Genomic DNA, 15,996 nt, shown 5'->3' with positions numbered 1-15,996 from the left:
CTATGGAATTTGTCAAAACTAATTTTAGTGCGTATTCTAAATGACATTTGTCTAATTCCAAAATTCACATCTGCCCTTAAAGAGAAATTTTTTCAAATGAATGGGCAAAATTTTTAAGTATCAATATTTTCTCACCATTAGGCTTCTGGCTGGTCTTATAATTCAGGCTCTTCTGTCAATGGGATTCTCCAGGAATGGGTTGCCATTTCTTTCTCCAGGGGATCTTCCTGAACCAGTAATTGAACCCGCATCTCTTATGGCTCCTGCATTGGCAGGCAGGTTCTTTACCCACTGAGCCATCAGGGAAGCCCTAGTAAGTTCTGAATTGTGTCCTCTTGTTTTAATTTTTACATATAATCGTACTGTTAATGAGCTGCATTGATTTATTCATAGTCTTGACATTGTTCAGCTACAGCATGAATTCATGTGATAGCTGGTTTTGTGGTTGGATTGCTGTGAGTTCTAGGAATGAACAGGATAATCATCATTATGCTGTATCATTTCTACATCATTTGCTATACTTTCATTTCTAAAGTACAATTTTTTCAATGTTTGCTAATCTGTTGATGGAACAAGATGTAGAATGACATTGTTCCTTCTTGTCTTTTCTTCTGGTTCCATTCTCTAGTTGAAGATTTAAGGGCACTGAGTGACTTGATAATATTTTTGGACATCTGACTCATTTCCAAAGAAAGGTTATGGCAAAAATAGAAACCATAACCTCTTGGTATCTATATTCTAGAGTCAAGTTTGTTTAAAGATTTTTTAAAAACAACCCTCTCTACCAACAACGAAATCTCACACAAGATCTCTAGTTGCAGTATGCCTGTTAAATTTCATTTCTTTTTCATTCCTTAAATATCTTGGATCTTCCAAGCAAACATAGAAGACTGGTACGGAGGGGCCACTGGCCTTGGAGCCCAGCACCCTGCTTGAATCTGGGAGGTGTCTGGCTTATGAAGGCCTCACAGATATTACCTGATTTCTAGTGGTTTTTTCTTAAAGTCTTTTATTTATTTATTTTTGGCTCTGCTGGGTCTTTGTTGCTGAGCTTTTTCTAGTTGTGGCGAGTAGGGGCTACTGTTTGTTATGGTGGGCAGGCTTCTGGTTGCAGTGATTTCTTCTGTTGCAGAACACAGGCTCTAGGCACAAGACTTCAGTGGTTGTGGTACGTGGACTCAGTAGTTGAGGCTCGCAGACTCCAGAGCGCAGGCTCAGTAGATGTGGTGCATGGGCTTAGTTACCCCATGGCACATGGGATCTTCTCGGACTAGGGGTCAAACCTATGTCCCCTGTATTGCAAGGCAGATTCTTAACCAGTGGACCACCAGAGAAGCTCCACCTTAGTGTTTTAATGTACATTCTTTTGATGATTAGTGAGATTGGAGTGCTTTTCTCCTAATTTTTTTTTACATAGTTATATTCCATTAAAAAAAAATTTTGTCTTTTATTCATTCATATACTCATTGTGTCACTCAGTTGTTTCTGACTCGTGCGACCCCATGAGATTGGAGTACTTTTTCTCCCAGTTCTTTTTTTACATAGTTATATTCCATTTTTTAATTGTCTTTTATTCATTTATATACTAGGAATTTATTATTATTATTTTTGGTCACACTGTATGGCATATGAAATCTTAGTTCCCTGACCAGGGATTGAATCCATGCCCTCTGCAATGGAAGCCTGGAGTCCTAACTATTGGACCATCAGGGATTCCCAGTTTTAGTTAATATAATAAGAAGCTTTTTATTTTCAGATGATTTTGCCGACTAAATTTTATTTATGGATTTTTTTGGGGGAGGTGTGTGCACAAGTTTTATGTCTTATGTTTTATTACATACATTCTTTTTTTTAAGGTAAATTCTTTTTTTTTTAATATGATTTCGGAGAATGGCATTAAAACATGTATTACATACATTCTTAAATTCCATCCTCTACTTTTTATTTTCCATTGAGGTAAAATTCACATAAAACAGAATTTACCATTTAAAATCATTTCAGTATATAATTCAGTTAAAAAAAATTTTTTTTTACTAAATTCACAATATTGTACAACTGTTACCACTTTCTAAAATTAGAATATTTTCATTGTCCCCAAAGATAGCCCATACCTCCCAATTTCCCCCTTCCTCCATCCCCTGCTGCTGCTGCTGCTAAGTTGCTTCAGTCGTGTCCGACTCCGTGCGACCCCATAGACAGCAGCCCATCAGGCTCCCCCGTCCCTGGGATTCTCAAGGCAAGAACACTGGAGTGGGCTGCCATTTCCTTCTCCAATGCATGAAAGTGACGAGTGAAAGTGAAGTCACTCAGTCGTGTCCGACTCTCAGCAACCCCATAGACTGCAGCCTACCAGGCTCCTCGGTCCATGGGATTTTCCAGGCAAGAGTACTGGAGTGGGGTGCCATTGCCTTCTCCATTCCCTGGGTACCCACTAATCTACTTTCTCCCTCTGTAGATTTGCCTACTTGGATATTTTACATGTATAAGCAGAATCATCCAACATATAGGAATTTGTGTCTGCCTTTTATATCATAAAGTTTCCAAGGTTCATCCATGTTTAGTATGGATGAATATTTCATTCCTTTTTATTGGGGTATAATATCCCATTGTTTATTTATCAGTTGATGGATATTTGGATACTTTTTGCTTTTGACTTTTATAAATATTGCTACTATGAACTTTGTATAGTTTTTTGAGCATGGGCATATGTTTTCATTCTCTTGGGTATATATCTAGGAGTGGAATTGCTGACCACTAAAATGTTTTTCATACTGACTGTCCCATTTTACATTCCCACCATCAATGTATATAGGTTCCAATTTCTTTACATCCTTGCCAACCCTTTAGTTTTAAGATACAATGATCATATTCATCCTAATGTGTATAAAATAGTATCTCATTGTGGTTTTGATTTATATTTTGTTCTAATGACTAATAATCTTGAGCATTTTTTCATGTGCTTCCTGGCCATTTGTGTGTATTTTTTGCATAATTGTATATCTAAGTTCTTTTTTTAATTGAAGTATAGTTGATTTACAGTGTTGTATTAATTTCTGCTCTACAACAAAGTGGTTCAGTTATATATACATTCTTTAAAAAATATTCTTTTCCATTGTGATTTATCATAGAATATTGAATATAGTTCTCTTTGCTATACAGTAGGACCTTCTTGTTTACCCATTCTGTATATAAAAGCTTAAATCTGCTGCCTCCAATTTCCCACTCTAGCCCCCCTCCTACTCTCCCGCCCCATTTAGCAAACAACAGTCTGCTCTCTAGAGCTGATTCTGTTTCTGTTTAATAGGTTCATTTGTGTCATATTTTAGATTAAACATATGAATGATATGTGGTATTTGTCTTTCTCTTTCTGAGTTACTTCCCTAGTATGATAATCTCTAGTTGCATCTATGTTGCTGCAAATGGCATTTTTTCATTCTTTTATGGCTGAGTGATATTTCACTGTGTGTGTGTGTATCATATCTTCTTTTTAACATTTTTATTATTTTTAATTGAAGGGTAATTGCTTTACAATATTGTGTTGGTTTCCACCATACAGCAGCATGAATCAGTCATAGTTATACATATGCCCCTCCCTCTTGAGCTTCCCTCCCACCTTCCACCCCATCCCACCCCTCTAGGTTGTTTCAGAGTACCAGTTTGAGCTCCCTGAGTCATAGCTCAAATTTCCATTGGCTATCTATTTTACATATGGTGATGTGTATAGATATACCACATCTTTATTTATCTGTCACTGACCATTTAAATTGTTTCCATGTTTTGGCTATTGTGAATAGAGTTGTTATGAACATTGTGGTGCATGTATCTTTTTGAATGCCCAGGTTTGGGATTGCTAGGTCAAATGGTAATTCTATTTTGTTTTAGGAGGAACCTCCATAGAGTTTTCCACAGTGGCTACACCAACTTAAATTCCCACCAACAGTGTAGGAGGGTTCCTTTTTCTCTACACCCTCTTTAGCATTTATTATTTGTAGACTTTTTAACGATGACCTTTCTGACTGGTATGGTATTTCACTGTAGTTTTGGTTTGATTTCTCTAGTAAATAGAAATGTTGAATATCTTTTCTTGTGCCTATTGCCCATCTATATGCCTTCTTTGGAATACTGTCTATTTAGGTCTTCTGCCCAGTTTTTGTTTGGGCTTTTTGTTGTTGAGTTGTTGTATAACTAAGTTCTTTAAAACCCATTTTACAGTTGGGTTTGTCTTTTTATTGTTTAATTGTAAGAAGTCTTTATATTATTAAAAGGATATATATTATATAAAAGGGTATTAATGCCTTTTCAGGTACATGATTTGAAAATAGTTGTCCCCAGTTAAATGGGTTGTCTCGTCACTTTCTTGATGGTATCTTTTGATACACAGAGGATTTGAATTTTTTGCATTTTAAACTTTTATTCTTTTGTAACCCTGTTGGATTACAGATGCATCTATTATATAACTTAGTAGGATATACTGTAATAATACACTTACATAAATATTTCCATGGGAATCTGTGAGCTCTAAATCCCATTCTATGTTTTATTCATCGTTGTGTTTATCATTTATAAAATTACTCTGTTCTAAACAGAAAATAGAGTAATAAACAAAAAACTACTGAAGGCTTCCAGAGAGTAAGTGCTCAGGAAATGTATTTGAAAAATGAATGAATTATTATTGTAAATGATGTAAAGCAGAATCTCATACTATTAATATTTTCCTTGAATTATACTTTATTTTAAAAATATGTTATTCATGTATAGAGTTTTAAATTTCTGTCATACAGCTCAGTGATTCAGTTTTATATATATATTACATATATATACACACACATATTCTTTTTCATATTATTTTCCATAATGGTTTATCACAGTCCTTGAATTATACTTTGTAGATAAGTGTACATGTAGAGTTTGTTACTCATGTTTTCATATCCTCAGTGAAATAAAGAAAAGACATTTTCTTTAAGTTTTATTTTATTTGTTTCAGACCACTTACAGTGTAGATAGATTTTCAGTTTACTAAACTATGTATTTAATTCAATATATGACCTCGTAAATAAGGATATTCTTAAAACTTTTATTTTAACAGCGAAAGCAAGTTGAATACATTGGTGCAGAAGCTTCATGACTTTCTGGCACACTCATCAGAGGAATCTGAAGAAACAAGTTCTCCTCCAAGACTTGTGATGAACCAAAGCACAGGTAAATTGGAAAAAAGAATTGCAATATCTTCTAGTCTTATTTACCGTTTATTTTTGAGGATCTGAAGTTATTAAATTTTTTAATAGCCCCTGTGTTTCTAGGAGTTAGGTAATATCTGATATTATAGATTTTGATTCAGATAAGTAAAAAATTTAAGGTTTTATGGTTTTAGGTGCTTAGAGAAGCATACACTGAAGGTTTTATTTGTAATGGAAATGTTTTATAGAAGTGGGTGATGACTGTTAACTTTAAAATAGATAGGAGTGGGAGCAGTACAGAAATATGTTATTCTAAAAGTTATTCATGTATTATGAGTTATGTTTTTATTTTCTTTGATAACTTTTCAGCATAGATTTGGTCCATACATTTTTAAAATACAAAACAACATCTCCTTTCTACCTTCCTTTTTCCTTTTTAAAAGTATATTGTATCATGTGATGATTACCATCATTTGTTTTCAAGTTTTTAAGGGTAGGCGCATATAGAAGAGGTGGACATGCACACAGGCGTGCGTACACAGACACAAACACACACAGGCCTATTTGCACACAAACACAATATGTACAAGAAGTATGAAGAGTGGCAGATCACAGTGAAAAGTTTAACCTATGTGTAATTAGAGTCCCAGAAGGAAAGAAGAGAGAGAATGGTTCAGAATCTGAGTTTGATGAGATACTCACTGAGCATTTCCTAAAAGTGAAGAAAGACATCATGTAGATTCATGAAACACTGTGAACCTCAAGCAGGATAAATGGAAAGAAAACTACAACTAAGAAAATCATAATAAACTCCTAAAGAACAAAAACCAAGAGAAAAATCTTAGAAGCAGCTGGAGGAAAACAGTCATTGCTTTTTTAATGTTGAATGTTTTTGAACAGTAACACTGATAGCTCATTTGACAACAGTAATGTTAAAAGCTGGATGATAAATAAATGATTTATTTAAAGGGCCAAGTGAAAATAATTGCTAGCATAGTCTGCTCAGTGAAAACATCTTTCACAAGTGAAGGTGGATAAAACTTTGGAGTTTTCCTGACAGTCCAGTGGTTAAGACTCTGCCCTTCTACTGCAGGGGGCATGGGTTTGATGCCTGATCAGGGAACTAAGATTCAGCATGCCATGAGGCATGGCCAAAAATAAGTAAGAATGATGTCAGCATATGTCCACTAGGGGAAATACCAAAGGGTTTTCTTAAATCAGAAGGAAAATAATTTGAAATGGCAGCATCAAAATACAGGAAGTTATGAATAACAATGGAATCAATAAATAGGTGGAAAAAATGAAATATGTACTTTTATCTAATCCACAATCTCTAGTCTTAATTCATAAATTGCCCAACAGTGTTTTCATAGGTAAGTCCCCTACCCTCCCAAGACCAGGATCCCGTTGAAGAGCCCACACTGTATATGTTACTTGGTCTTTAGCCTTTTCAAATCTCAAACAAGCTGGAACCATGACATTTTAAAAATGTATAGATATATTATTTTGGTGATTGTCCCTCAGTGTTCATTTGTCTGATTAGTTATAAAATTAGATTGAGGTTTTTAATTTTTGGCAGGATTGTTGTGTAAGTGGTGTTATGTTCTTGTCCATACATCATATCACAAAGCACATGATGAAGTTTCCTCCTTTATTGGTGATGTTAACTTAGGTTATTTTGTTATGGCTGCTTTTCTAGATTAAACCACTGTAAAGTTATGATTTATTCTTTTGTACCTACCTAAAAAGTAATTTGTTGAAGATTACTTTGAAACTGCTTAGGTATTCTTTTCATCATCAAAAATTAGCTTTTTTTAAAAAATTGCAAATTATCACAAACTTGGCAGCTTAAGACAACCCAAATTTATCATTTCACAGTTCTGTGGATCTGGAGTCCAGGTGGGCTTTGCTGAGGTCTGCTCAGGGAATCACAAGGGCTAAGTCAAAGTGATAGTAAGACTGTGTTCCTTTCTATAGAATCTGGAAGAATCCATTTTCATGTTCATTCAGGTTGTTGGCAGAATTCACTTCATTGTGGTTGTAGGTCTGAGGTCCTCATTTCATGCTAACTATTGGCCAGGATCCTCTCAGCTCCTTCATTTCCTCGCGCATGGCCCCTTCCAACTTCAAAGCCAGCAGTAGTGCATTGTGTCATTCTCATGCTTTGAGTTTCTCTGACTTAGCCTTTTGCTTGTTTCTTTTGCATCTTCTGCCATGAACTAGAGACATTTTTCTATTTTAAGGGACCCATGTGATTAGATTAGGTCCCTTCTGTCTCACCTCTCCCAAATGAGCTCCCATTTTTTAAAGTCACCTGTGCCATTTTATGTAGCAAAACAATGGGAGTGTTATTTCCTCACATTCACAGGATCTGGTGATTAGGGGGCATGAAATCTTGGGGGCCATTCCTACAAATTCTGCCTGTCACCACATCCATTTATGATTCTTGAATCAATGGTATGTTACTATGATGGTTCAAAATGGTGATGTCCTATCATTACTTCTGTCTTTTTTGTAAGGGAGATGTTTACATTTCTATGCTCTCTCTTTATTTGTTTATATTAGTGTATGCTAGCATTTTTTTCTTTTTCCATGAACATTTTCTTACTGTCATTATTTTAATGTTCAAATTATACCAATATTGGCTAGTGGGAACCCCTTTTGTATGGCTCTTGTAGACCTTTTCATAAGTCTTCATCAACCTTGAGCACTTTTCTTACTTTCTGCCCTCACAAGATGTTCACTGTTTACTTTGCACTGTCTGTTCCCCAGCCCTGGAATCAGTTATTTCTCCAAGAAGTTCTGATTCCTTTTAGTGGGGTATAGTATTTAGAAAGCAATATCTGGGTGTATGATGTGCTCATTGCTGTTAGGATGTCTTCGCTTCCAGGCTCTTTAGCAGGGAAAGCCAATATATGTGATGTATTTTCATGTGTTGATATTGATACTTTTAGTTTTACTTTGGACTGCAGACATCATTCTGATCTTCCTCTTTTCATATTTTAACTTCTTACTGCAACAGAGAGAAAGGTGGTTCCCATTATCCTCAGTTTATGTACTCAGTTACTTAGTCTTCATTGTGTCCACAGTTTCAACTTTGCATGGTAAACAATCACAATAAAGAAACCTAACTAGTGTTAAATACTTAAAGTTCTGTCTTTAGAATGAAATTATATTGTCACAGTTCTAAATTCAGTAGTTAGTTGGGGAGTTTTGCTTCTAGTAGTGGCAGAGTAGCTCTTTTTGGATAAGCAGATTATCTCCCACAGATACCAATTATAAATTCTGGCCAAAATACTGAAAACAATGATGAAGGAACTGATTAGTGACACAAACCAGACACACACTGGAATAGAGTCAACATATGGAAGAAAGAAGTATTCTTTGCCCAATTCCCAATTGTTAAGCCTTTTTCCTTAGGAAAGGTGCCAGTTAGTTCCAGCAGTGGAATTTCAGACTTGGATAGCTCTCTTCTTCTGGATACGCTGTGTGAGCTTGCAGCCCTATTAATTTTGATAGCCTCCTTGTGACTAAGGTTGAACCAGCATAAAACTCAGCATTTGGTCTAAGGTGGTGGTATAGGAATACCATGATGTCACCTTCCCCCACAGACACACTGAATTTACAGCTATGTAAAGAGCAGTTCCTTCTACAGAAGAACTGAGGTGTGATTAAACAGCTTCTGCACAACAAACAGTACAAGTACCACATAGAGATTGGTAGAGACAGAGACACAGTACTGATGAGAACCCCATTTCAATGTGGTATACAGCAGTGGAGAGGGATCACTAAGGAGCATGTGTGCACACTCGCCTGCCCTGGGGCACAGTGATAAAAACAGTGGTTTAAAAGGGACCTAGACTATGCATGAAGGAAATCCTCTTACTATCCCTACCTAGAGTGTCTGATAAATGGGCAGAGAACTGCTAGAAGTCTCTTCAGTGTTGAAGGTGCTAGAGAGCACCATTTTTTGTGTTCTCCCATCACCTTGATGAGGTCTTCCCTCATAGCTCAATCCGTAAAGAATATGCCTGCAATGAAGGAGACCTGGCTTCAATTCCTTGGTCAGGAAGATCCTCTGGAGAAGGAAATGGCTACCTACTTCAGTATTCCTCCCTGGAGAATCCCATGGACAGAGGAGGCTGGCAGGCTACAATCCATGGGATCGCAAGAGTCGGACATGACTTAGTGACTAAATCACCACCATCACCTTGATGAGATGAGTGGAATGTAGTCCAGGTTATCTAGCTGGCCTGCCAAGGCACTTCAGCCTGCTCCTGGCCCACACAAGGTATAGTCATAGTGCCAGGGCAGCCCAAGTGTGCAGTGCCCTAGGATCCCCATGGCCAATGATATATTAGGCTTCAGCTGACCTGCCAAAACTGCCTGACACATTCAGACTACACAGGAGATGCTCTTAGCAGAGATTATGCCTTCAAGACCAAGAGAGGTACCTGTTTTGCCGGATGTGTAGCATGAAACAGAAAGTCAAACAGAATGGGGACAGAAGAGTATGTTCCAAATGAAAGAGCAAGATAATACTTCAGAAAAAATCTTAACGAAATGGAGATAAGTAATTTATCTGATAAATAATTGAAAGAAATTGTCATAAAGGCTTTCCAAACTAGGGAGAAGAATGGAGGAATAGAGTGAGAACTTCAACAAAGAGTTTGAAAATATAAGAAAGAACCAATCAGTACTGAAGAACACAATAACTGAAATGACAAATAGAGGAAATTGATAGCAAATTAGATGATATAGTAGGACACATCAGCCATCTGGAACACAGAATAGTGGAAATCACCCAATCAGAATAGAAAAAAAGAATTTTTAAAAATGAGAGTTTAAGGGAACTCTATGACATCAGGAGTACTAACATTCTAATAGTAGGGGTAGGGGGATTGCAGATGGAGAAAAGAGGGAGAGAAGAGGACAGAGACTTACTTAAAGAAATGTTTGAAAACTTCTCTAATCTGGAAAATGAAACAGACATCTAGGTACAGGAAACACAGAGTCCCCCCAATAAATGAATCCACAGAGATCCACACCAAGACATGTATGTAAAATGGCAAAAGATGAAGACAATTTTATAAACAGCAGGACAAAAACAACTAATCGTATACAAGGAAAACCCCGTAAGATTACTTACTGATTTTTCAACAGAAGCTCTGCAAGCCAGAATGGAGTGGCATGATATATTTAAAGTACTGAATGTAAAAAACTTCCAACCAAGGATACTCTACCTGGCGAGTTTATCATTCAGAATTGAAGGAAAGATAGTTTCCCTGACAAGCACAAAACTAAAGGAGTTTAGCACCATTAAAATGGCCTACAAGAAATGTTCAAGGGTCTTCTCAAGGTAGAAAAGCAAAAGCAATAGCTTGTTGTTCAGTCTATATGTCAATAAGTAGTGTCCGACTCTTTGCGACCCATGGACTGCAGCATGCCAGGCTTCCCTGTCCTCCACTATCTCCCAGAGTTGCGCAAACTCATGTCCATTGATGTCTAAACATCTCACCCTTTACCACCTCTTTCTCCTTTTGCCTTCAATCTTTCCCAGCATCGGGGTCTTTTCCAGTGAGTCGACTCTTCTCATCTGGTGGCCAAAGTATTGGAGCTTCGGCTTCAGCATCAGTCCTTCCAATGAATATTCAGGGTTGATTTCCTTTAGAATTGACTGGTTTGATCTCCTTGCAGTCCAAGGGACTCTAAAAGTCTTCTATGACATCACAGTTCCAAAGCATCAATTCTTTGGTGCTCAGCCTTCTTTATGGTCTAACTCTCACATCCATACATGACTACTGGAAAAACCATAGCTTTGGCTAGATGGACCTTTGTCAGCAAGGTAATGTCTCTGCTTTTTAATATGCTGTCTAAATTTGTCATAACTTTCCTTCCAAGGAGCAAGCAACTTTTAATTTTGTGGCTGCAGTTACTGTCAGCAGTGATTTTAGAGCCCAAGAAAATAAAATCTGTCACTGTTTCCACTTTTACCCCTTCAATTTGCCATGAAGTGATGGGAGAGATGCCATGATCTTAGTTTTTTGAATGTTGAGTTTCAAGTCAGCTTTTTCACTCTTCTCTCTCACTTCCATCAAGAGGTTCTTTAATTCCTCTTCACTTTCTGCCATTAGTGTGGTATCATCTGCATATCTGAGGATATTGATATTTCTCCTGGCAGTCTTGATTCCAGCTTGTGATTTATCCAGCCTGGTATTTCTCACGATGTACTCTGCATAGAAGTTAAATAAATGGGATGACAATATACAGCTTTGTCTCACTCCTTTCCTAGTTTTGAGCCAGTTCATTGTTCTATGTCCAATTCTTACCGCCACTTCTTGACGTACATGTAGGTTTCTCAGGAGATAGGTAAGGTGGTCTTGATATTCCCATCTCTTTAAGAATTTTCCAGTTTGTTGTGATCGACATGGTCAAAGGCTTTAGCATAGTCAATGAAGCAGAAGTAGATGTTTTTCTGGAATTCTCTTCCTTTTTCAATGATCCAACAAATGTTGGCAGTTTGGTCTCTGTTTCCTCTGCCTTTTCTAAACCCAGCTTCTCAATTCACATATAGCTGAAGCCTAACTTGAAGAATTTTGAGCATAACCTTACTAGCATGTGAAATGAGTGCAATTGTATGGTAGTTGGAATAATCTTTGGCCTTGAAACAGACCTTTTCCAGTCCTGTGTCCATTGTTGAGTTTTCCAAATTTGCTGGCATTTTGAGTGCAGCACTTTAACCACATCATCTTTTATGATATGAAATAACTGTGCTGGAATTCTATCACCTATGCTATCTTTGTTTGTAGTAATGCTTCCTAAGGCCCATTTGACTTCACACTCCAGGATGTCTGGCACTAGGTGAGTGACCACCCCTTTGTGGTTCTCCAGGTCATTAAGACCTTTTTTGTGTAGTTCTTCTGTATATTCTTTGCCACCTCTTAGCTAGAAATAAGAAAATATATGAAAAAAATCTCAGTGGTAAAGGTAAATATATAGTAATGACTGTGAATCAGCCACATATAAAGCTAGTAGGAAGGTTAAAAGACAAAAAATCAACTATAAGTAAAATAAGTGGTTAAGAAATGCATAAAGTTGTAAAATAATGTCAGAAAAAAAAATTTGGGGCCATCTAGCAAGATGGCGGAGGAGTAGGACGGGGAGAACGCTTTCTCCCCCACAAATTCATCAAAAGAGCATTTAAACGTCGAGTAAATTCCACAAAACAACTTCTGAATGCTGGCAGAGGACATCAGGCACCCAGAAAAGCAGCCCAACTCTTCGAAAGGAGGTAGAAAAAAATATAAAAGACAAAAAAAGAGACAAAAGAGGGAGGGACGGAGTTCCATCCCAGGAAGGGAGTCTTAAAAAGAGAGAAGTTTCCAAACACCAGGAAACCTTCTCACTGCCGAATCTGTGCCGAGCTTTGGAAGCACAGAGGGCAACATAAAAGGGAGGAAAAAAAAAAAATAAAAAAAATCGCAGATTGTGAGCCCTACGGTAACTCCCCCAGGGGAGAAGCAGCGCAGACGCCTGCACACGGCATTAGCAAGCGGGGGCTGGGCAGGGAAGTGCGGCACGGGCTGTGTCCCTTAGAATAAGAATCGGGCCGAATGTTCTGAGCGCTATCTGAGCGAAATAATTTGGGCTAGCAAACCAGACTGTGGGATATCTGCCACGCAAAAAGCCAGCCTTAACCTAAGACACCGCCAGGCCCGCGCACAGAACAAAGGACTGAACCGAGATAGCCAGCTGCAGACCTTCCCCCTCCGGTGACAGGCAGCCAGAGCCGGAAGGGGGCAATCGCAGCCCCAGAGAGACACTATCTATAAAACTGTAAGCAGGCTTCTTTGCTAACTAAAACTTCTTGGGGGTCTGGACGGTCAACATCTGCCTGAGAAGGTGAGCCGGTTTTACACCCAGATAACCGAGTGGCGGGGAGGCGATAAGTCGCAGCATTGGCGCCCGCCAAACACCTCATCACCTGAGCTGCTCAGATCTGGGAAGAGCACAAAACGTAGGCCCAACCGAGTCTGCGCCTCTGAGGACTACCCGAGTGCCTGAACCTGAGCGGCTTGGACCTGGGAGCTCAGCCCAGGGCCGGCCTCTGATTGTTCCCGGCGGAACAACCTAGAGCCCGAGCAGTGTGGGCAGGGAGGCTACACGCGCCGTGAGCGGGGGCAGACCCAGTGTGGCTGAGGCACTTCGAGCGCACGCCAGTGTTATCTGTTTGCAGCACCCCTCCCTCCCTCCCCACAGCGCGGCTGAACAAGTGAGCCTAAAAAAAAAAAAAAAAAATAGTGTCCTCCACCGTCCCCTTTGTGTCAGGGCGGGAACCAGACACTGAAGAGACCAGCAAACAGAAGAAGCTATAACAGAGGGAAACGCCTTGGAAGCTACAGGCCATAGATTAAAACCCTGTGGTTACTACGGATTACATAGGAAGGGGCCTATAGATCTTGAGAAATATAAGTCGGACTAAGGAACTAGCCAAAAATGAACTGAACCCACAATACTCACAACAAAACCGGAGAAAGACCTAGATATATTTTTACTATTTTTACGATCAATCTTTCTTCTTCTTTTTTTTTTTAAATTTTAAGTCCTCTATTGTCCTTTAATTTTCACTTTTATAACTATTACTTTGCAAAAAAAAAACAAACCCTATTTTTTTTTTCTTCTTCAGCAAACTTCATATATATATTTTATACTTTTTTGACCGTGTTTTTTTTTTTTTTTTCTTCTTTTCTTTAACATTGTATTTTTGAAATTCCAAACTCTACTCTAGATTTTTAATTTTAGCCTTTTGGTATATGTTATCAATTTTGTACCTCTAGTTTTTTTCATAATTTCTGTGACTTTTTTTTTCCTCTGTTTCTTTCTCTTCTTCTTTTATATAACATCGTATATCTGCAATTCCAAACTCTACTCAAGATTTTTAATTTATGCTTTTTGGTATTTGATATCAATTTTGTACCTGTATTTTCTTTATAATTTTTGCGACATTGTTTTTGTTGGTTTGTTTGTTTTCTCTCTTTATTTTTCTTCTTCCTCTTTTTTTTTAACATTGTATTTTTGAAATTCCAAACTCTACTCTAGATTTTTAATTTTAGCCTTTTGGTATATGTTATCAATTTAGTACCTATAGTTTTTTTTTTATAATTTCTGTGACTTTTTTTTTCCTTTTTTTCCCCTCTGTTTCTTTCTCTTCTTCTTTTATATAACATCGTATATCTGCAATTCCAAACTGTACTCAAGATTTTTAATTTATGCTTTTTGGTATTAGATATCAATTTTGTACCTGTATTTTCTTTATAATTTTTGCGACATTGTTTTTGTTGGTTTGTTTGTTTTCTCTCTTTATTTTTCTTCTTCTTCTTTTTTTTTTTAACGTTGTATTTTTGAAATTCCAAACTCTACTCTAGATTTTTAATTTTTGCTTTTTGGTATTAGTTATCAATTTTGTACCTGTAGTTTCTTTATAATTTTCACGACCTTGTTTGTTTTTCTTTGTTCGTTTTTTCTCTCTTTCTTTTCCTTCTTCTTTTCATTAACATCACATTTTTGAAATTCCAAACTCTACTCTAGATTTTTAATTTTTGCTTTTATGTATTTGTTACCAATTTTGTACCTTTAAGAACCCAATCTTCAGGACCCATTTTTCACTAGGGAACGAGATTACTGGCTTGACTGCTCTCTCTCCCTTTGGACTCTCCATTTTCTCACCAGGTCACCTGTATCTCCTCCCTAACCCCTCTCTACTCTACCCAACTCTGTGAATTTCTGTGTGTTCCAGACGGTGGAGAACACTTAGGGAACTGATTACTGGCTGGATCTGTCTCCCTCCTTTTCATTTCCCCCTTTTATCCTTCTGGCCACCTCTGTCTCCTGCCTCCTTCTTCTCTTCCCTGTATAACTCTGTGAACATCTCTGAGCGGTCCAGTTGTGGAGTGCACATAAGGAAGTGACTACTGGCTAGCCCACTCTCTCCACTATTGATTCCACCTCATCTCATTTTGGTCACCTCTAACTCCCTCCTCCCTCTTCTCTTCTCCATGTAATGCTGTGAACCTCTCTGAGTGACCCTCACAGTAGAGAAACTTTTCATCTTTAATGTAGATGTTTTATCAGTGGTGCTGTATAGAAGGAGAAGTTTTGAAACTACTGTAAAAATAAGACCGATAACTGGAAGTAGGAGGCTTAAGTCCAAACCCTGACTCCAGGGAACTCCTGACTCCAAGGAACATTAATTGACAGGAGCTCATGAAACGCCTCCATACCGACACTGAAACCAAGCACCACACAAGGGCCAACAAGTTCCAGGGCAAGACATACCAAGCAAATTCTCCAGCAACAAAGGAACACAGCCCTGAGCTTCAAGATACAGGCTGCCCAAAGTCACCCCAAAACCATAGACATCTCATAACTCATTACTGGACATTTCATTACACTCTAGAGAGAAGAAATACAGCTCCTTCCACCAGAACATCGACACAAGCTTCCCTAACCAGGAAACCTTGACAAGCCACCTGTACAAACCCACACACAGCGAGGAAATGCCACAATAAAGAGAACTCCACAAACTGCCAGAATACAGAAAGGACACCCCAAACTCAGCAATTTAAACAAGATGAAGAGACAGAGGAATAGCCAGCAGATAAAGGAACAGGATAAATGCCCACCAAACCAAACAAAAGAGGAAGAGATAGGGAATCTACCTGATAAAGAATTCCGAATAATGATAGTGAAATTGATCCAAAATCTTGAAATTAAAATGGAATCACAGATAAATAGCCTGGAGGCAAGGATTGAGAAGATG

At 37.9% G+C, this 15,996-nt stretch overlaps 1 protein-coding gene across 8 annotated transcripts in view; it reads left to right on the top strand.

Annotated features, from left to right (window-relative positions):
- Positions 1–15,996, top strand: part of ATRX (ATRX chromatin remodeler) — a 287,562-nt gene that overhangs the window by 62,720 nt on the left and 208,846 nt on the right. For all 8 annotated transcript variants that reach the window (XM_044936882.1, XM_044936879.1, XM_044936880.1 and 5 more), the window contains one exon: positions 5,087–5,199. In XM_044936882.1, the coding sequence (XP_044792817.1) occupies positions 5,087–5,199 (113 nt within the window). The remainder of the gene's footprint in view (positions 1–5,086; positions 5,200–15,996) is intronic.

This window comes from Bubalus bubalis, chromosome X (assembly GCF_019923935.1).
Source record: "Bubalus bubalis isolate 160015118507 breed Murrah chromosome X, NDDB_SH_1, whole genome shotgun sequence".
Lineage (NCBI taxonomy): Eukaryota > Metazoa > Chordata > Mammalia > Artiodactyla > Bovidae > Bubalus > Bubalus bubalis.
Note: the sequence above shows the minus strand (reverse complement) of the source record. Positions and strands in the feature narration are given on the sequence as shown.